Source organism: Photinus pyralis, unplaced genomic scaffold (genome assembly GCF_008802855.1).
Source record: "Photinus pyralis isolate 1611_PpyrPB1 unplaced genomic scaffold, Ppyr1.3 Ppyr1.4_LG6, whole genome shotgun sequence".
Lineage (NCBI taxonomy): Eukaryota > Metazoa > Arthropoda > Insecta > Coleoptera > Lampyridae > Photinus > Photinus pyralis.
In genome coordinates, this window is record NW_022170663.1 from 7,784,370 (window position 1) to 7,807,239 (window position 22,870).

The following is a 22,870-nucleotide window of genomic DNA, read 5'->3' on the forward strand; positions in this document are numbered from 1 at the left end:
GCAAATAAGAATTGAGGACACACGGGTCTTTTTATTTTTAATGTACTTTGTGGATCAGAAATAAAAAATGAAGGCGGGATGAGCCCATTAAATGGTAGGTAACTATCTATCTAAGACGCCTAGATACAGCAAAAAATGGACCTATCTAGTTACAGATATTGTTACATTTTTTGAAAATATCTAGATATGTAACTAGATTATTTAGTTACTGTATCTATCTACAAGCGAGGCTATACGTATCTAGATATACAGTGAATTTTTTTTAATGCGAACATAGGAGTTTGCATGTAACGTAATTTCCCTATGTTCGATTTAAAAAAAACACATCAATCTATTGAGTAGTTCAAATGAGTAGTAGATACAATTGACAGCTGTCACATTTTTAAAAATACCGCCGTCCAATTTAATTACGAAATCGGTTATTTTTGAGCGAGACGTTTTTTCTTTGCCTACAAATTGCCACTATATCAGAGCTGGGCAGTATTCGATTTTGTAAATACTTTTTAGTATTCAAATCCTTTAAAGTATTCAAATACTTTGTAATTAAATACTTTTATTGAGGCAGTATTTGTATTTGTAACTCAAATACTTTCACAAATATTTAGTATTCGAATACTTCGCAAAGTATATGGATACTTCGTAAAGTATACGAATACTTCGCATAGTATTTGAATACTTAACCTTCCTTTTTTTTACCAAAAATCAACTACACCAAAATTTCTCGGGAAAACACCTTTTCTTATTAATTTTGGTGCGTAGAATCCAAAACAATTCGTACATTTTCGATCAGACTTCTCAATCAATTTCGAAAGAAAATTCAAAGGGCTGTAACTTTTAAAATAGTAGCCCAATCTTGGAACTGTTTGAAATTATGGATTCTACAGGCCACATTGTATAAGAAAAATTTTTTTCCGGGTCGATCTGAGCCAATTTTTTTTGAGTGTCTCAAAAAAAGACAGTGTACAACCTTCCTTTTTTTACCAAAAATCGACTACACCAAAATTTCTCGGGAAAACACTTTTTCATATTAATTTTGGTGCGTAGAAATCAAAACAATTCGTACTTTTTCGATCAGAATTCTCAATAAAAAGTTATAGACTAGAAACCAATTTCGAAAGAAAATTCAAAGGGCTGTAACTTTTGAACTAGTAGCCCAATCTTGGAACTGTTTGAATTTATGGATTCTACAGGCCACATTCTATAAGAAAATTATTTTTTCCCGGTCGATCTGAGACAATTTTTTCTTCGGGCCTTAGAAAAAGGCAGTGTATAACCTTCCTTTTTTACCAAAATCGACTACACCAAAATTTCTCGGGAAAACACTTTTTCTTATTAATTTTGGTGCGTAGAATCCAAAACGATTCGTACTTTTTCGATCGGACTTCTCAACCAAAAGTTATGGACTAGAAACCAATATCGAAAGAAAATTCAAAGGGTTGTAACTTTTGAACTAGTAGCCCAATCTTGGAACTGTTTGAAATTATGGGTTCTACAGGCCACATTCTATAAGAACTTTTTTTTTCCGGGTCGATCTGAGACAATTTTTTTTTTCGTGCCTCAAAAAAAGGCAGTGTACAAGCCTTTATTTTTTACCAAAAATTGACTGCACCAAAATTTCTCGGGAAAACTTTAAAAAGCATTATCTCGTAAACTATTACGTCTATAGAAACGGTTGTAGCCTCAAATTGTAAACAATTTCGTCTACTTTCAAAACGTATTCATTAGTTATTTCCGACAAACTGGTCCTTCAGGTTTAAAATCGTCAAAATCTGAAAAGAAAACAAAAATTCCTCGGTTTTTAGTATATTTGACTATGTTGCGTTCGCCGCTCGAGGTCGAAAACTTGAATTATACATTGGGTTAACAACATAAGCAATCCCACAACAAATCAGAACTACCGGATTTGACGCATGGTCTGATGTATATAGTTACTGGACTAGTATAATAAGGGCGATTTTTATGTTGCAGACTGAATTGAGTTAGGGGTTATGAAAACAATTTAATGTAAGGTAAAAGTATATACTATATTCATTCTTCGTTATGTTTGCTGACTGATTTCTAAGAGAAGTAAAGTGCTACTGCCTCAATATTCAAACTAGACTCATTAATAGATAAAGTGAAACAAAACCTTTAATTATTCAAATCGTAGGCAAAAAAATAGACCGCAAGAAAGCGACTCCTAACGTGTTTCAACATTGGGGTGACCAGCCAAGGCGAGATTTTATGTATAAAAAGGACCTCAGTTCCCCAATTTCCAGTTGATGGGCAGAATCAGAGGATTACTTACTGTAAGAAAACTGTCACGATTCCTATATCGAAAATAGTTCAAGTTTGAAGCGTTAATTTCGTAAGAAAGACGTTTCTCGTCACTTGATGGAATTTGTATCTATTTCTGTAATAAATACGCAACTAAAAAGCATGTGGTTCGACGATTTCAATTAAAAAGGAGTTTGTTGCCGTTTAGTATCCTATGCCTAAGAGAAAAAATCAGGGAAAAAATTTAACAAAAGCCACGAGGTCTTTTGTAATTCCCATAAAAACCACAGCGAGAGAAACAAAAAAAGTTATTCCGTATGTATCGTCGCAAATACCGTAAAAGCGTATAATTTTCAGCTTCGAACAGTGTCAATAACCTGTATTGGAAACAGAAATGTTCCTCATACATGATACACCCTGAAACCGCTATTATTTTACGAACGGACACGTAACCATCGGCCTACGTCATTCATAGAGCTTTCCGCAAAAGTTTCCGACATGAGCTTTTCATATGAAGCCTGCATCCTAGTGCAAGGATAAGGTGAGTAACCTGTCGAGCCCCAGAATTCCGTTTCCTTTAATTTCCAACTTTTTCGGTATGAATAGGAAGTCTCCAAATCGCAAATTGTTCATTCATTTCTACGGGTTTAAAACAGTTATCTGTTCTTATTTTATATCAAATAAATAACTAAATGCGCGAATTGCGAGGTATTAACCTTGTTAACAAAATCCGTGCACGCGCGTTTTTATCCTTTGTTGGTTTTAATAATTGCCCCTCATTTTATTTATAGATAAATTACAAATTGAGCCCCAACGTCGCTTTTTTCGTTTGTTGCGGGACAGTTAAAGTGATGCAAGGCGAAGGATCTCTAATAGCGCGTGGCACTTAAGGTCCTTAGAAAACAGTCCATTCTTAACGGTGTATTTGAATTTTTATTTGTTTACATTTCGCCTTACAATTAAGTATTATCACTATGTAGTTGAATGCTACAAGTGCTATTTAATGTATTGTTGTATTGAAGAATTAAAGTGTAGGGCTATAGGATTCCCTGCAAAAGTGAACAAAAAAGGATTCGTATCCATTTGATTAGTTAAGGTCCTTCTTAATAGATTTTGTTCTTTCGGATCATAAAATGTTAATTTTGTCACGGTCCATTAACTTAATCAATAGTTATAGTGAAATAACTATCTTTTGTTGCAATTAAGAAAATTGAACTCTTAAAAAAATTGACACATGCTACTACAATCCCTCAAATTCATCCTCCGGTACCCAGTAAGTCCTTAAAAAGGAAGAACTCATCCTCAAATAAGTCGCGTGCCCTCTGGAACATCGTTCGGAGTAAACTGAGTAGCGTGTCTAACAAAATCCCCCACATCCGTAATCATCAAGGAGATATTCTCAAAGATTCACGAGGAATATCAAATTATTTTGGAAATTTCTTCGTGCATTCCATTCAAAATCTCATTACTTCGAACTTCAAAAACGACAATCACCAAAGCCGCGACGAACGAACTCTAATTCATTTTTTATGCCTCCTGTTTCGTACGCATGTGTATTAAAGGCCATAAATACATTGTCTAACAACAAATCCAAAGGGCCCGACGAAGTACCCCTTGGGATCATTAAAGAGTGCAGTGTTGTAATATCGCATTACCTTAGTGACCTGATTAATATATCAATCGCGTGTGGTAAATTCCCTATTCGACTAAAATCTGCTAAAGTTACTCCGGTTTTTAGGCGATCGCGCAGATCCGTCCAACTATCGTCCTATCTCGCAGCTGTCCGTGTTTTCCAAAATTATGGAGAAAGTGTTTTGCGAAAAATTAAGCAATTTCTTAAATAAGAATAACATATTAAGCAATTCCCAGTATGGATTTAGGGAAGGATTCTCCACTGAAACCGCAACAATTGACTACCTCCAAGAAATCCACAATAATTTAGATCAACATCAAGTATAGTGATTTCGGTTCTGCTGGACATCACAAGGGCGTTCGATACCGTTGACCACGGTCTCCTGGCGAATAAACTAGCAGCAGTAGGTGTTAGAGGAAGTGCTAACGACTGGGTTATATCTTTTATCTCTAACCGAACTTTTAAAGTCCACCTTGATGGAGAAGAGTCCGAAGAATTTTCCACTGGCGTGGGTACACCACAAGGCAGCACTCTAGCGCCCCTGTTATTTTTAATTTACGTGAACGATATGGTCGAATATTTATCTGAGCATTGCAAACTATTTCTGTACGCCGATGACATCAATATCGTCATTTCCTCATCAACATTGGAAGAGGCAACCGCGAAACTCGAAACAGTTATCGCCCTTAAAAACAACCTGCTTGCGTTTTAATTATGGTAGAGTGCGCAGTGCTACGCCCTTAAAAGTACGTATAGACAATAATGATGAACTGGTAGCTGCCGAAACTGCTAAATTTTTAGGTACTACAATAGACAGCAAGTTAACTTTTTCCCATCACGTTGACGAAGTGTGTTCTAAACTTAAAAAATTGCATTACGCATTTATTTGTCTAAGCAACACTTTAGATCTTAAAGCAATTCTCACCGTATATTTTGCCAAAGTATACTCAATTATCAGTTACAACATAGTTATGTGGGGCCAGGCTACAGCAGCGGAGCGTGTATTTATTCTACAAAAGAGAATAATTCGACGCATCTTTCGTATTTTATCATTTATATCTATATATTTATATAAAATTTTAACATATATACATGTAAATATACAGCTATTTAAACGTAACTGTGATAATCATAAGTATTCAACTAGAACTGGGCACAATATATACTTACCTAAATGCAATCACACTAGTTTCAAAAAATCGGTACATTACGCAGGTTGCTACTTGTACAATGCTCTACCACAAAAAATAAAAGAAATAAAAAATAAAAATCAGTACAAAAATGCACTTAGAATCTATCTAGTCAGCAATTGCTATTACTCGCTCCAAGAAAATGTGAAGTCATAGATGTTATCTGTTGTACGTTATCTGTGGTATGTTATTTGAACTGTAATAATATTATAAATTAATCATTTTTTATATTACATAATAGTTAATGACTTACCTTTACATTTTAGAAATGGAAACAAAAGGTTAAATAAAATTATTATTATTATTATTATTATCTTTAACTTAAACTTTAGATCGATTGGGAAATAAATTTTCTTAGTATACGAGTACGTTGTCCTGTAAAAGGCAAAGGAGTTAATTTTGTCACAATGCGTGACCCGCGAAATTGTTCGAAAATTAAGGAAAATGAGCTTTTCTAGTAGAGCTTGGGTTGTAGAATCAGAAAAAGTGAATATTTCACAGAGGAGAGCTACCAGGCAGCACTTGGGCACCTCAAAGACCCATTGTGCCTACCCCCTTTCTTTCGCAACTTGATTCAGAGCCAGCTACTCTCAATAAAAGATTAAGTTGGTCCCTCCTCCTCGGTTCCAGATAGCTGTCGCCAAGGAGCTGATGTCTGTCTCTGATCAAAGCGTCACAGTGGCAGACCACATGCTGGGTAGTTTCATCTGCCTCGCCACAGGACTTGCCCGTGGGCTCTCCTACAAACCCAATGTTGTGCAGGTAATCTCAGTACCCCGTGGGGACACCGATGATCTTCCTAATCAGGCCTCTATTCAGTTTTAGAAAATTAGAAGACACAAATCTGCCAAGGAACCCTTTCAAGAAGGCCTTGAACTGTCCGAGTCCGGTTACTTGTTGACACGCAGTGGCCCTTTTTTGTTTATTCGCTCAATGTGCCCTTTCCAGGTCAGCCGGGAGTCATTGATGACTTCCAAATACTTCACTGACCTGGTCAAAGTTCGACTCGATGGCTCGACGAGTGAGCCCATCAGGGTCCGCTCTCCTTCTACGTAAATGGGACAATCTCGCTCTTTCTATCCACCTGTTCAAGAGCCAGAGCCAGAGAGTCATATTTGGCCACCTTTATCCAGCTTTCGGCGATAGACCCTAAAACCAGGGAGGCACTAAAGAGGTGCAACAAATGCCGGGAATATTCCGTCCGGTCCTGCACTCTTCAATGGGCTAAACGCGTTGACCGCCCATCTCAGAGAGCCCTCGGTAACCATCCGGGTAGCTGCTTTCCAGTCGATCACTTCTTGCCCCGGGTCTTTGAAAGAGTTTTTGAACTTCAGGAAACCCCACCATGTTACCACAGAAGGTCCTTCATGATCCTCGTTTAGATCTTCGAATATGGTCCTTACAACTGCGCTGAGCGATTTTAAGGAACCTTGGTTCGCATGTGGTCGATAGGATGCGTCATCGACATCAGATGCGAGGAGGACCATATCTAGTTCTGAAACTAAAATTTTGCCTCTGAAGGCCTGCTTGATCCGAGGTTTTACACTCGAACCGGCGCATCCTGGCCATCGCCTTCTGTGTGCCAGTTCTAATCTTCTTGCGAATATGAGCTGGCCCACTACCAGGTGCTTGAAGAAGGCTCTGTGTTGGAGTCGTCCCCTCTTTCGCGGATTGTTGGTCCCTTCTGACGAGGAGCCCAGAAAGGATTTGATTAAATTACTGTCTATAAAAAAAACACTCAGAGTTTGGCTCCCAGCCCCATTCCGAAGGAAAGGGACCATCACACGGAGGTTTCTTTTATTAACATTGCTGTTATTCCTAAGCCGACGAACTGCGTCTTCAGCAAAACAATTAGGGCAAACTGCCAGAAATTCAGCGTAAACAAATTTACACGCTCTTTCACCATCGCGGAAACAAACAGCCGCAGCAACCCTGGTTTTACGTTGATTCCACTGTCACTATAAAATGATCTCCTTCAGGATTTTCAAAAAAACACCGCCTATCACAATTGATGACTTGATAACCCCAGCTTCAAAGGAAACCGTCCCCACTTACGCCGAAAAGAAACGCGCAATTCTAGGAAACATATGCATCTTCTTTATCCCTTAACAGCGATAAGCGATAAGTACACGCGCGTGAATTCATTTTCCCCTGAAAGACTCCTTATCGCACAACAACCAGGTAAAACCTTTTATGATGTACGCAATCCTGCCTAAATTGTATAAATTACAAAAACGATAAACGAAAATAATACGCAATTACAAACAATTCTAAAATGAAAAATAGACACTGATATAACAAATTCAAGTACAACAAACCAACTCTGTGCTTATTCGTAAATAATTACCTAGATTTACACTTAATAAATTAAGATATTCTCATGAACAGGGTCTCCAGTCATTATTTTTTGTTTACATGACGTTGTTTACACAACAATATATACAGGATATTGTTAAGTATGATTTATATACGGAAAGGGCTTATTGTATGACCAAAAGTCCCCAAACACTTCGTTACCGATTTACAGGGTGATATAATTTCAAGATTTTTTTTTTGTTTTTCTCCTGCAATTTTTGATATATTTTGTTCAAATTGGAAATGGAAATTGCGCTGAATGGTTACATCATGGGTCTTGTCAATGGTATTGTAGGCCAGTGAATGAACGTGGAATACGGCGATACTGTGTAATTTTCCGCGTCTCCACCGAATCGCATGAAAATTTGGATTTAGGTTCCTCTTACCCTCTACTTCAAAGTTGAACTTGAGCCCAGGGTTGCTTTTACTTGGGGGGTGAATGCCACCCCTTCTCGGGAGGGAAAAAAGATACGTTCAAAATAAGTCCGGAAATTGATAAATTGAGTAATTCTAAGCAACTTTTGTTCTATAGAGTTTTTTCACTAAGTCAATAGTATTCGAGTTAATTGCGAGTGAAAATGTTCATTTTTCAACAAAAAAAAACTACGTTTTCAGACGGTTTTTCGCAAATAACTCTAAAAGTAAGTATTGTATCGAAAAAAGTATTCTTAGCAAAAATATAGCTTATAAACAGACAAACAAAATGGTCTATATATGAAGTCTGTAGACCCAGTAGAAGCAAAGTTGTAGCTCATGAAAAGTAGGTTCTCATTCGTCAAATTCCAAATCGAGTACTTCAACATGAAATAACTAAAAAATGAAGCACTTTTCGGGGAAAAGTTATGAATACTTTTTTAAAGTGTTTGAAAAAACCTTTCTTTTTGTTTTTAAGAAAAGTTCCTAGCATCAAAACTAAGTGAGTTACGCTCAAAATAAAGTTGGTCCTTTTTTTTTGGTAAACATAATTGAGGAAATCACCCCATAATTAGCACCCCAATTGTAATTAAGCGTTACCGCTTTACAGTTTACTTTATTTATGTATTGTTTATATGATCTGTAAGTTTCACCGGTACAAAGTGCTTATTTTTGAAAAAATGTAGTTTTGAAGTAACAAAAAATTTTGAAATTTTGAAAAATTGTCATTTTTTTTCCAAATAACTATTAGTGTATTAGTTTAGTTAGTGAAAAATTGCCCACTGTAGTAAACGGACGACGTTGTTGTCTCAGAAATGCGCTCCTGCAATTTATGTGCCGTTTGTGGTAAAAATACTACCAAAAAACGGGTAAAGTGTGTGAAATGTCTAAGTTATTACCACGATAGCTGTGCAAAAAGTAAACTAAAATATGTGTGCATAATTGATAGTGAAAACATCAATTGTTGTGGTAAAGCGTGTGATATTGATGACCTTTATGTGAGTGATAGCAAACCAAATGAATCGGAGTACCTCAGGTCTATAATACGTGACAAAAATCTAATGATTTCGCTTTTATTCGACAAAATTAAATTATTGGAAGAAAAAATTGACGATTTAAATAAATCTAAAATAAACAATCCTAATTCTAAAGGAGCTAATAACAACCGTGCCACCAAACCATTGCAAAATCAAAACAAGGGAACTTCTAATCCTTCTGGAATCAATAAATTAATGAAGACCGCCGACGCTGCCCAGTCTAGTGAAATGTTGGTCAGTTCGTATGCTGATAAACTTACTAACGGTCATCGACAAGCCGAGATAACTGAAACAAAGCGTAATACCGGCGATAAACTATCGACTGAGGATACTACCAGTGATAAAAGTGAGTGGATCACCAAAACATCTCGTAAAATTCGCAAAAAATCGCCGTTGCGTGGGTCAAATTCCTCCGTCATGGATATAAAAGGAATTCCCAGATTGCAGCATTTCTATGTCACACGATTGCAGCCTAATGTTACCGTAGAAAATTTGAACGCTTTTCTGAGTAGAAATGGGATTCAAGAATCCGTTTGTAAACAGATGCTATCTAAATATCCTGATGCATACAGTAGCTTCAAGGTGTCTGTATCGGAAGATTATTCCAACGTTATAAGTCAGCCAAACATATGGCCAACGGGAGTTACCATCGGGAGATTTTTTCAGCACCTGGATCGACTTCGAGAACGACACAAAACACCGCCATTAGCATCGAGCGTGGTCCTGTAAGGGAGTCGCCTACCTCCTTCTCAATGTTTGGAATTCTTCATTTGAATATCCAGTCAGTATCGAAAAAGCGTCTGGAATTGGAAGCTGTCTTACAAATTAATAATAATATCAACATACTCTGTCTTACTGAACATTGGTTAACAAATGACGTTGCTGACTTTTTCAGTCTTCACAACTTCAAACTTGTTTCACATTTTTCTAGAAAATTTCACATTCACGGCGGTGTAATGATTTTAGTTAAAAATGGAATGGTATGCAATCCACTCCCTATAACAGACAAAATATCTCATGAAATTGATTGTGAAGTTTCTGGTGTGCTAATCACAAACTGTGATATCATTATACTGTCAATTTATAGATCACCTTCAGGTAGTTATAAGAAGTTTATTGACACAATCATTATCTTGTTTTCTAAAATAGACTTTCATAAACACAAGATTATTATATGTGGCGATTTTAATGTTAAATTTGGTACTAACGATTATCAAGCTACTTACCTGGTGGAATTAATGCTTAGTTATAACTTGTATCCTACAATTAATCAAAATACAAGAAACAATAATTGTTTAGATAACATTTTTGTCAACTTCAATCGAGGTATTCATTTTAATACACATGTTTTTGATCCATGTTTATCTGACCATTCAGCGCAAGTTATTTATTTCCAAAATATATACATTAATGACCAACTAATTTCTAGAAAGTGTAGGCCAATTAGTAATATTGGTAAAATTACATTTTATAATTTGGTTGAGAGTTGTGATTGGTCGTCTGTTACAAATTGTCATACATCCGCAAATGAAAAATTCACTGCATTTTTTAACTTATTTATTAATTGTTTTTATTTTAGCTTTCCGGCAAAAGTTTTTACTCACAGTTGTAGAAGTAAAAAAAGGCATAATCATGTGTGGTTTAATCATCATCTCAAAAATATGCACGACGTTTTGATGGTGCTTAATACGCACAACAGGAGAGTACAGGATGACCATACTCGTCAGCTTGTAAGTAAGTACCGTAAAGTATATAAACGTGAATTGAAAAAGGCTAGAATAGCTGCCAATGACAAATTTATTCAAAAATCTAATTGTAAATCAAGAGCTATATGGCAAATTATTAAGCAGGGTGCATCTGATGTTTTTCTTGAAAGTAGTAATTTGACATCTGAGCAATTCAACAACCATTTTGTTGAAATTGCAGAAAATATAAGATCATCACTTCCTAATGAGAAAAATAATCCGATGTTCTACTTTAATAGTTATCATATAAATAATTCTACATGCTTTAATTTTTGTGAAGTATCTTACAATGATGTGCGAGATAGTGTCAATAGCATCAATAACAGTAATAGTAAAGCTCACTATGGCTTAACTGCAGACATTATTAAATCTGTGCTTAATGTAATTTTAATTCCACTAACTAAAGTAATAAATGCGTGCATTCGGGAATCAATTTACCCTGACACATAAAAGATATCAAAAGTTATTCCTTTGTACAAGAAGGGAAATAGAGATGAGCTGAATAATTATCGACCTTTGTCAATTACTCCCATTTTTTCAAAAATTTTTGAAAAATTATTTAAAAAACAATGGATTACTTTGAAACAAATAACCTATTTGCTAATAACCAATTCGGTTTTCGTTACAAACAATCGACAAGTAGTGCAATATTGAGGTTTACGGATTACATTTTGGATTGTTTTGAAAATAGTGAGTTGTGTGTTGCCAATTTTTTAGACCTAACAAAGGCTTTTGATTGTGTGACTCACTCTTGCTTGTTGCAGAAGCTGTCAAAATATAATTTTGTGGACAAATCAGTTGCATTATTAGAGTCGTACCTAAGTAATCGCACACAATATGTTTATTTTAATGATTCCGAATCTAATTTTAAAGAAATTAAAAAGGGAGTGCCGCAAGGTTCGGTACTTGGCCCTGTGCTCTTTTTGATATACTTTAATGACATTACAAATGTTAGTCATTGGAAAGAATTGATTCTGTATGCAGATGACACTACCCTTTTAAGCAGATGTAAGAATCTGTGTGATTACACTACCAGTTTACTTAATAGTATTAAAGATTGGCTAAATGATAATAAATTGCACATAAATTCACAAAAATCGCAAACATGTACCTTTAGTTTAAAAGAAATAAACCATTTCAATAACCCAGCTAACATAAACTTTCTGGGTGTTTACATTGACCCTAAACTGAATTGGAATGATCACTGTAATAAAATTGCATCGAAACTGTCAAAAGCATGTTTTGTTTTAAGAAGTTTAAAAATGATTGCCTCTAGACATATTGTCATTAATGCGTACTATGGTTACTTCCATTCGGTTATGAGTTACGCTATAATTGCATGGGGTCACTCGGCAGGTATTAAGCGGGTCTTTGCAATCCAACGACGTGCATTGCGCATTATTAGTAATTTGGGATACAGAAGCTGTTGTAAAGGTAAATTTATCGAATATGGTATTTTAACTCTCCCTTGTGTATACATATTAAATTGTATAATTCACTGTAAAGAAACTCATTTGAATTACCAGACAGGACGTGATATCCATCAATACTCTACCAGACTGTGTGATAATATTGCTTTAAAACGAATACGCCTTACTACTAGTAAAAATTGCAACAATTATTATTGCATAAAGTTTTATAACAAAGTACCCTCGGATTTAAAAACACTGCCTATGAGTAAATTAAGAAATGCTGTGATTAGTTACCTTAAGAATAACGCTTTTTACACTTTTAATGAGTTCCTACTAACTGATTGGTGTTCTAATAGTCTGTGATTTTTTGTCTATTTTACTTAAGTGTTTTACAGTATTTTAACTTGTTATTTATATGTATAAATTGCTCTGTTAGCAGATGCACTAGTTTATAGTAAGTTGACGACACTGATATAGTTTATATACTATGATAGCTGGAACATTTAAAGATTAAAGAAGATTAAAGAAGATTAAAGAACTGGATTGATTCTTTGTAAAATACAATGACCATTATCAAAAGGACGAAGGGGTGTTTCGCTAGGTGGTTCGTTCAGAATATAACTAAATTGTCAAGATATCCACGTAATAGGTACCTACGGTCGTTTATCCATATACGGACCACTTTTTCATTCCACTATCCTCCACCGCCTTTGCACCTGGTGTAATCAAACTTCTTATAACGATCCAGTAACCCTACGGTCACTGACCTCTTATATATATTTGAGGCTGTACGAACATGTAGAGAATAATTGGAAGAGCAACACGGATCGGTAGAGTGCCATTAAAGGTACGGTACATCCACCTAAACCAGCAACTACAAAATATATAAAGGAACGGCACTCCAGAAAATATAAAGAAGTTCGAAACATTAACAATACAAATTAGATGCAGTCACCATTTGACTAGATTTCCAAAATCGCCCAGAAATTAGTAGGCAGACATTAATTAAAATAAAGCGTATTCGTGAAGAGCGAAACTGAGATGAGAATTTGAGCAGTTTCACTGGAACATTATTCAAAGTCTATTTGGCAGCAAGATTAAGTTGCGTGAGGCTAAGATTACAAAATGTAAGGAAATTTCTTTCAATTTGTTCGGCTTAACGCTTACAGAGGAAGTATCGGTGGAAATGGGAAAACTTTTCAATACGATTAAACTTGGTAAAGAGGGTATTATTCTCTACAGGAGTTTATAATGCATCACAAATGCTTCATAGGAGAATTACAGGTGGGGTATTTAGTTTCCTATTTAATTCCGTGTTACAAAGAAAATTTAATTTAATGACAAATAAAACCTTTTGTGTGCGGTTTGTGTGTTTCACATCGGTTGCAGAAGTTTCAAGCTCAGAAAATTCAGATTGGTAGGTATATAATGGGAAAGGGTTAACGACCTTATGAAACACCTTTGTACATGTCTTTTCCCTTACCCTGTAACTGATCCCAGTCAAATGTTGGGGTTGTCAACCCTCGGATAGTGAAAATTGTTACTATGTTTAACGCTTGAAAAAATACCGTATGTGGATATTGAACTTGTGCTACGTGTCGCACATATTGTTCTTTTAACTTGTGAATCTACACGTAAGGGGTTTCGCATTTCCACGGCGACTTATTTTGGGGTAGGTTAAGAGCGGATTCTCTATTCTCTCGAAAAATCCATTATCTAATGACGTACAAATAATAGAGGGCAAATTGAAAGCAATATTCCTGTCCTTGAATCACAAGACAAACGTACCGTAATGAAGAAACGTCTCTGATTAGTCCCGTAACCAAGGATATTTGCAACTAATGATCTCTTTTCCGAATCCCGCCAATACCCTTGTTAGCCCAGGTCGTGGGTAAATAAAGAAGACGCTAATGGTGCTCAATTAAGCGTATAATTCGAAATTGTCGCAGCATATTTAGGTTAGTTAAAAGCTTTCATCTCGAAAAGAAACCAATTCGACATTTTCACTTGTTTCTATGCTCGCAAAATGTTATTACGTTTGACGTCGGCGAAATGTTCAATAAGAAAATGATGAAGGTTGTTGGACTCACTTTGTAGCGAAACATTTCTTAAAAATACAAGAAAAATCAACTACACTCCAACTCGATAGACGTATTGGAACGAAATAGACACTATTGCAATATGAGAGCTTTCTGTATCCTTAACCAAATTTTTTTACGAGGTAATATTTATAACGAAACCGTTCGTAATTCGGCACGTTAGCAAATAAGAGCTTTTACTATGAAGTAAATTTTTTGAGATCAGACTTTTCTCTTATGGTACAGTATAAGGGTAACTTACCCCTTTGAGCAATTGATACGGAATTCTTACTTCTAGTGCTTACGAAAAGAAAATTTTGTGATTTCCGTATTGCTCCTTTCAAGATGAGAAATGTGGAATTTCCTGAGATTTTATTGAATTGTAATGCATTTAACAGTGTGTTCTTTGTTGTTATAGAGATGCAAAGATAGAAAGTCCGAGACGAGCTTTTGAGCTTCTTCTGAGGATGCTGCCTATTTTATCAATAAATAAGTCCAATAAATCCAAACCGGGGAATAGTCACTTTAAGGGGGGTGGGAGTGGTTCAGGGCAGTAACCAGAGGGAAGCTCACTTTACCCGCTCTTGAAAATTTCTTAACATGACGCAATACCTATAGCACGCTCCTAAATTATCAAACATAAAGAGAAGTGCTTGGTATTCGGAATTATGTCAACCATTAAAATTTCATAGGGATGTTTAAACTATTGTCTCTGAACAGGGTGGCCAAATTTGTTGGATAATGATAATAATAATGGTTTTTAGTGATTAGGAAAAAAAATGGTTAAAGTTAACAGATAAGATAACATTGGGTAATAAAGTTTTATGATAAAACTTCAGCCGTATTCAACTTTTTATAACAGTATTGGGTAATTCTTAAACTATAACTGATTGACATCGCAGTCTCGATGTATTTTTTTTGAGATAAACTCGACGCTGAAACCAAACTGGCCTACAGTCTTTTGTTATTGAGTTTTGGGCAAAAGTTGTCGGTAAATTATCGGAAATGTGTATTACAAATGATTGTTGCATAATCTACCGTTTTCAAAATAAGTATACGACATCAAGTAAAAAAGTTAGCGGATGTAACTCTATTTTTCTAAATGGAACAAACCAGGCAGTATATTAAATTCTCTTTTCAAAACTGTAGCACACCAGGGATGGTATTAAAGAAGATTCAACAAAATAGCAGGAAAGTTTGAATTTTGTTAATTTCTTTTTATCCTTTTTGAATTGAATCCATTTAAAAAATGAAGTTGATTCCGATAACTTTTTTATCCGACTCCGAATACTTATTCTGAACGGCAGATTATGCAACAATCATTACAAAGAAACTTTGGTAATAAACAGATTTCCGGTTAATTTATAATTTACAAACGTGTTCCCGACGTTTTCGTAAATAACTTTTTTCGGCCGAGTAGATTTTCGTTAATAAAAAAGAAGATATAGGCTTTTATTTAAAAATCTAAAACTTTTGCCCATAACCCAAAAACAAAAGACTGCAGGCCAGTTTCATTTTCAACATGACAAATTTCCTGGAAAATGAAAAATATGTTCGATAGGGCGTTGTGTGCAGGTGCCCCATCCTGTTGAACCCAACAGTTTCCAACTTTTGATTTTTTTTGTGTTTGCCGTAGATCGTTGCAGTACAAAAATGCTACTGAATACAGTCGGCCATATAAAAAAATAAGGTTGTTAATGATTTCTCCGAAAAAAAATGTTGTATTCAAAAGTTCGCAACGCTATCCTGTAGAGCTGAAATAGTGGCAATGAGAAAGTGTTTTTATTTTTTTGTATTTGTTCAAATGGCATCAGAAAAAATAAAACCGAAATCGACAAATTTGGGTTTTTCTGGCATATCTTCGAAAGTAATCGGAATTTTCTGTTTTTTTTAAGCATGATAATGATAATAACTCTTTAATTTTCTCTCTTAGGAACAAGAAATGGAGATGCGGTTTTCTCGAGTTTGTTTAGAATCATTTAGCTACTTTTTCATGAAAAAAAATCAAACCAACGCCTTTATTTTGTTTGAGAAAATCATTTCTGTGGGATGTCGAAAAAGGTCCTCAAGCGGCGATATGTGAAATTAACAAAACTTCAAATCTTATAATATTTGTAGCCGAAGAATAATTCTTTTCAATTAACCCGAGTTTGTTAAAATCGGCTCAGCCATTTCGAAAATACAGGGTGTTCTTTACGGAAACCTTTGAATAATCAAAACAAATCAAGTCAAATCATTTATTGTCAGAGTACCACATGTGGCTTTGACATGTCAATAATGTACAATGTGAATAACGTAAATATAAAAAAGCAAAATTCGATAATTCGAAGAATACCCCCACCACTTCAGTTTTAGAGATACAGCAAAAATTGCCACAAAAAAAGGTTCAGATTATCGTCGACTTCAAAGACTAGGAATTTTTTTGTTAGGTTAATGTAGCGGAATTCACAGAAACATCACTTTTTAGATTCCAGACTGCAGTGACGCTCCCTAGAGGCCATTTCAGAAACAGGCCGTTTTAGTAATAACTTTTTATCACAATCCTCTACGATGGACAGGTTCCCAGATACAGTACCTCACATTATTTGGCCACCCTGTACAATCGTCATCTGGAAAATATTTCTTAAAGTAGAAAATGAATAGTATCTTTTGTGTCAGCAGTCATTGCGTCATTATCCTCAATTATAGGTGAAAGATCGGCCCCTTTCAGTATTGTTGGAGCAAGATTTTTTCCAACTTGCATTACTTGCTTTAACTATTTTGCGGGTGCGTCGGTCTTCCTCGTTTCTGATTTCGTTTCTGCAGGGAATTGTTGATGACCTTCTGGCTCAGAACACTCTTTAAGAAGGATTTTTTCGTAGGAATGCTTTTCGTACATTAATCGATTGCAATATCATTTAAGTATCGTCGAAAATTCTTTTATATTTACATTTTCTTCAGAATTTCTCTATTTAAATTGCAAGTTGCAATTTTAAATTTTGATATATAATACAAGATTTGATCGTTTCATTTTCGGCCAAAGAAGATGTTTGAATTATGCCAAATCAAAAGAAAAGCTCACAATTACATTTCATACGAACATTTGGGTCCTGCATTAAATATATGTTCCACATCTACCACATGTGTTTAGTTCTCCAACATTATAGTTGGACAGATGAATATTCACAAAAAAAAAGGATTGGAATACGGTGTAAAGCCAATTTTGATCATTTCATACTATTTAAAATCCTTGTTCTAATAAGCAAAATTGATCTTTGTAATAATTTGGAGTCATTGAAGAACGATTTTGGTCCATTCATGGCTACCTAGATTTAATAAAAAAATGTACCATTTTTGACCCACTTCGTACAAATTATCGAAAGCAACGTATCAGGTACACAGTGCTATTTTCCCGAGAAATTTAGGTGTAGTCGATTTTTGGTAAAAAAAGGAAGGTTATACACTGCCTTTTTTTGAGCCCCGAAAAAAAAATTTTTTCAGATCGACCCGGAAAAAAAATTTTCTTATAGAATGTGGCCTGTAGAATCCATAATTTCAAACAGTTCCAAGATTGGGCTACTAGTTCAAAAGTTACAGCCCTTTGAATTTTGTTTCGAAATTGGTTTCTAGTCTATAACTTTTGATTGAGAAGTCTGATCGAAAAAGTACGAATTGTTTTGGATTCTACGCACCAAAATTAATAAGAAAAAGTGTTTTCCCGAGAATTTTTGGTGCAGTCGATTTTTGGTAAAAAAGGAAGGTTATACACTGCCTTTTTTTGAGCCCCGAAAAAAAAATTGTCTCAGATCGACACGGAAAAAAATTTTCTTATAGAATGTGGCCTGTAGAATCCATAATTTCAAACAGTTCCAAGATTGGGCTACTAGTACAAAAGTTACAGCCCTTTGAATTTTTTTTCGAAATTGGTTTCTAGTCTAACTTTTGATTGAGAAGTCTGATCGAAAAAGTACGAATTGATTTGGATTCTACGCACCAAAATTAATAAGAAAAAGGGTTTTCCCGAGAAATTTTGGTGTAGTCGATTTTTGGTAAAAAAGGAAGGTTATACACTGCCTTTTTTTGAGCCCCGAAAAAAAAATTGTCTCAGATCGGCCCGGAAAAAAAATTTTCTTATAGAATGTGGCCTGTAGAATCCATAATTTCAAACAGTTCCAAGATTGGGCTACTAGTTCAAAAGTTACAGCCCTTTGAAATTTTTTTCGAAATTGGTTTCTAGTCTATAACTTTTGATTGAGAAGTCTGATCGAAAAAGTACGAATTGATTTGGATTCTACGCGCCCAAATTAATAAGAAAAAGTGTTTTCCCGAGAAATTTTGGTGCAGTCGATTTTTGGTAAAAAAGGAAGGTTAATCACTGCCTTTTTTTGAGCCCCGAAGAAAACATTGTCTCAGATCGACCCGGAAAAAAAAATTTCTTATAGAATGTGGCCTGTAGAATCCATAATTTCAAACAGTTCCAAGATTGGGCTACTAGTTCAAAAGTTACAGCCCTTTGAATTTTTTTTTCGAAATTGGTTTCTAGTCTATAACTTTTGATTGAGAAGTCTAATCGAAAAAGTACGAATTGTTTTGGATTCTACGCACCAAAATTATTAAGAAAAAGTGTTTTCCCGAGAAATTTTGGTGTAGTCGATTTTTGGTAAAAAAGGAAGGTTATACACTGCCTTTTTTTGAGACCCGAAAAAAAATTGTCTCAGATCGACCCGGAAAAAAAATTCTCTTATAGAATGTGGCCTGTAGAATCCATAATTTCAAACAGTTCCAAGATTGGGCTACTAGTTCAAAAGTTACAGCCCTTTGAATTTTCTTTCGAAATTGGTTTCTAGTCACGGGCGGGCCAGGTGGAATTGCATAGGTTACGGGCCATTAAAGCATTAGTGTAGTAATGAAGGTGGCGTGGGGGTAGCTCTGTGGTGCACCACAAAAACATTTTTTGCTTTATTTTAAAGTACTCCTTTTTCGGAAATCAATTACAATACAGGTTTTTTTTAAATTGCAGCTGATAAAAGTAACAAAATATACAATCCACACGAGGTTCGTCGCCTATCATTGTATTTCAGTATTTTCATGCTACGACAAAAAATGATAAATTCATTGTAAAACACTTCAATTAAAACAGAATTTTTTAACCTAACATCAACCCCAATTAGAGAAACGTGTTAATAATTTATGAATAGTGCAAGAAACTAAATACAGCACATACTTATAAATTTCCAACGGGCCATTATGATCTACAGGCCAGGTCGCAATCGCCCCCCCCCCCCCCCGTACCAGTCCGCCCCTGCAAATTGAAATCTAAGTATGGTACACTGAGGTACATTGCTTCATTTTTATTTCTCTTCCAATTTCACGGCGAGATCATCGATCTTAGCATCAGAATACGCAAAAAATGAGTCAAACAATAAAAGCAACTGCAAATTGAAAAAATTTGGACCTGACTTAAAACTGTCTACCACTTTTGCAACGTGTTCAACTACTTTTAGTGAAAAATACGGTGTATCAAGCTCATTAGAAGAACTCATTCGATAATGTTGAATTATCAAAGATTGACGATAACAGAAATCGATTATTTCATTTTGATAGGGAGCAACTGAACAATTTCTGTCTCCAAAAGTTAAGTAGCCTTTTTGCTCCCGTAAGTTCGAAAGGTTTTTAGACGACACCAGGTAGTTCTAGATAGCTTTGTAATGCTTTCCAGAATGTATTAGTTGTTCCTGCCCCATAGAGATATAGAGATCACTAAAGCGGGCGAGTGCGACAGAATGTTACGGAAAGGCTACTAAGATATTTCAAAGCATTTGCTGTTCAGATATTTATGGATTATCCCAAAACCTCTTAAAAAGGACTCGTTAGGCTATTACGAGCCTTAGGAATACTTTTGAACTGCCTAAAACGCCTCCTAGTTTCAGTATCAGTATTGATTTTAATTAAAACTGTAATATCACGTGTGATGAAATAAAAACACCCAATGGAAATTACTTTACGTCCAGAAATACACCCCCTGTTGTGTTCATAACTAGTTCCAATTAATAACGGTACAGTGGGTACATTACAAATAGTCGTACGGAAAGCAAAGTTAACCGAAACTGTAATTAAAACTTTCATCATTTTGGCTTCTACGGCCTAACAAAAAGTGCGTTATTCACCTCAAGTTTTTCCAAGTAATTCTTTATGCGCTGATTACTTCTTGGTTGAAATGTTCGTCATTGTTCATTTTGAAACTTCCTCTTCCTACCGCTTAGAAAATCGCCTTTATTGTTTTGACGGAAACGCCCGCTGAAAAATCGACTTACAACAGTTATCAAACTTCATATCTTGGTTTCGAGTTTAAAACGTTTGCTGATTAAATTGCGTTAGTAGCGTTAAGAATGTCGGGATCGGACGATGAAAAGCTGAGGCTGTTAAAGGGACTTAACGAAAGATGGTGGGACGAGGATGGCAATTTGGTTACGCTACACTCATCCTGCAAACTGATAGCGCCCTATATACGGGACGAGATTATACACGCGGGAATTGCGAGGGCGGACGCCGCAAGTGGCCTTACGCCTTTGGACGATGTAACCGCTCTCGAAGTTGGATGCGGAGGTAAGCGACCACTTTAGTGCGAAGTTTAAAGGATTTTTCCTTAGGGGGCATCCTGACTGAACGTTTGGCAAAGATGGGATGTACGGTGACCGGAATAGACGTTATTGGCGAACTTATAGCGGTCGCTAAACGGCGCGCGTCGTCCGATCCCCTTCTGAAAACCAAAGTGAGTTACAAGAAGGAGTCCATCGAACATCACGCCGCCAATAATGCCGAAAAATACGACGTCGTCGTTTCGCACTTTTGCCTGGAGCAAGCTGAAGACCAACAAACCTTTATCGAATCTTGCGGTAAATGTCTCAAACCTGGCGGAGCCATTTTCATTACTACCGTCAGCAAAACCATCTTAAGCTGGTTGGGAATTGTACTTCTGTACGAGAAACTCTTCAAGTGCATACCCGTTGGAATGCACGATTGGAATAGGTGCCTTACCGCAGACAAATGTCACCAAATTCTTCAGCGACGTATAGTTCTCCTACTGATCAGATTGTATAACTGTACTTATTTTTCCAGATAATCTAAAAACGATAGCAACGCGAGGATTTTACTACAATTATTTTTCCAAAAGGTCCTTTTGGATTCGATGTGCATCCTTATTCTACATAACGTATGCAAAGAAAAAGGCCATCGAAGAAAATGTGAAAGAAATAACTAAAGATTGTTTAAAGAAATGAATAGGGGATTAGTTTTTAAGACGAATACCACAAAATTTCGTGTTAAATTAACAAAAAAATTGAAATGGTTCCAATACACACTTCCCTTGTACAGGATTTTCTACAAATATTTTTTGTTTTACGATTTAAAGCAATTTACATGGATACGGTTTCTGCGAAGTGCACCTAACTTACATAGTACGAGTAAGAATAATACAGGAAAAATCTGTATCCACAATTTACCTTAAAGATAATTATAATGAACCCATGAATTTTGAAGATTTCCTTAACTACATAATATAATAAAAAAGACTTGTTCTGTATGTTAAATTCAGAAACGTGTCAATAAAGTTTTAGTTTATATATTTCTTATGTTAAAGCTACAACCAATGATTGATGTTATGGCACTGATTCTTAGAGATGTAACCATTTAATTTAACATAAATGAAATAGACAGCACTGTACCTCGTAAAATTAATATCCTTGTCGTTAACGGCGTTATATATAATTATCTATACATCCCATTTGGGATTGCACCCGCTCATTTGAAAACTCCTTTAGTGTGGTGATAGTTTCTCCACGTTCTTCGCTTCTTCTCCCAGTCCAATTTGTTGCTTGCTTGGCTTCTTCTGTTATCTTCCTCCAAGTGTTCCGGTCATGTATCTTCTTCCTTCATTTTTTAATTCCTAGGCTTCCTGTGTCCTTAATCACTTGATCCCCCCTACACTTTGGTCTTCCCTTCGGTCTTTTTTTGCTCTCAGAATTCTTATTATTAGTTTCCTTTCAAAAAATCTTAATCTTAATTTCATCGCCTCGATTCCGTACGTCACGCCTGATCTAATTTGTATAGCCGAATTTTTATGGATCTACTTATGTTTTTTTTTTCACTATACTTTTGTATTTATGGTAGGCTCTATACCTTGGGCTATCTCGTGGTTTCTTTCATTTTTGTTGTTAATTATGACCCTTAAGTGCTTTTGCACAACCTCAAACCGGTAGTTTCCTATATCTACTTTCTTTTCGGTATGTATTCCATGAGTTTATCTTCATATCCCCTTTTGCTTGCTCCCTTTTCAATTATTTGTACTACCTCCTGTAAGCTTTCCCTACTCCTTGGTATTATCGCTATATCGTCCGCGTATGCCACTATCACCTTTTCTGCAGTATTTTCAATGCTTCTTTTTATATTATTCCACTCTTCTTCGGTAGATTCAGCCCTTTGTTCATATTGCTTGCTCCTGTTTCTCCTTTGCTAGTGTTTTATCTCTCTCAATTTTTCGTCGCTTTACCTTGGTTGTTACTAGGAGGTGATCTGCGCTATCTTCCGCCCCCCCCCTCCCCATTATGATCTGACATCCTGGATTATAGTCGCATGTGTTCCATTTGAAATCTCCTACGGTTACAAGCGTGCCTTACTTCTGTATTAATTCGCGAGTTTTCCTTAGTTATTCATAAAATTCATTCTTCTTCTGCTACCTTCTTTTTACTACCTTGAATGTTTTCACCTCCGTA

At 35.7% G+C, this 22,870-nt stretch overlaps 1 protein-coding gene across 1 annotated transcript; it reads left to right on the forward strand.

The window, feature by feature from the left end:
- The first annotated feature begins 20,487 nt into the window (after positions 1 to 20,487).
- On the forward strand, positions 20,488 to 21,723 carry LOC116174772 (ubiquinone biosynthesis O-methyltransferase, mitochondrial-like). The gene is made up of 3 exons (XM_031492759.1): positions 20,488 to 20,705; positions 20,750 to 21,169; positions 21,219 to 21,723. Exons 1-3 carry the CDS (start codon positions 20,489 to 20,491, stop codon positions 21,377 to 21,379), a joined length of 798 nt encoding a protein of 265 aa, XP_031348619.1. The 5' UTR covers position 20,488; the 3' UTR covers positions 21,380 to 21,723.
- The last annotated feature ends 1,147 nt before the right edge of the window (positions 21,724 to 22,870 follow it).

Excerpts from the sequence above, each read along its gene's own strand:
- LOC116174772 (XM_031492759.1), top strand. The coding sequence starts at position 20,489 with ATGTCGGGATCGGACGATGAAAAGCTGAGGCTGTTAAAGGGACTTAAC. Across the intron at positions 20,706-20,749 it reads TCTCGAAGTTGGATGCGGAG|GGGGCATCCTGACTGAACGT; the intron begins GTAAGCGACCAC and ends ATTTTTCCTTAG. Across the intron at positions 21,170-21,218 it reads TCACCAAATTCTTCAGCGAC|ATAATCTAAAAACGATAGCA; the intron begins GTATAGTTCTCC and ends TTATTTTTCCAG.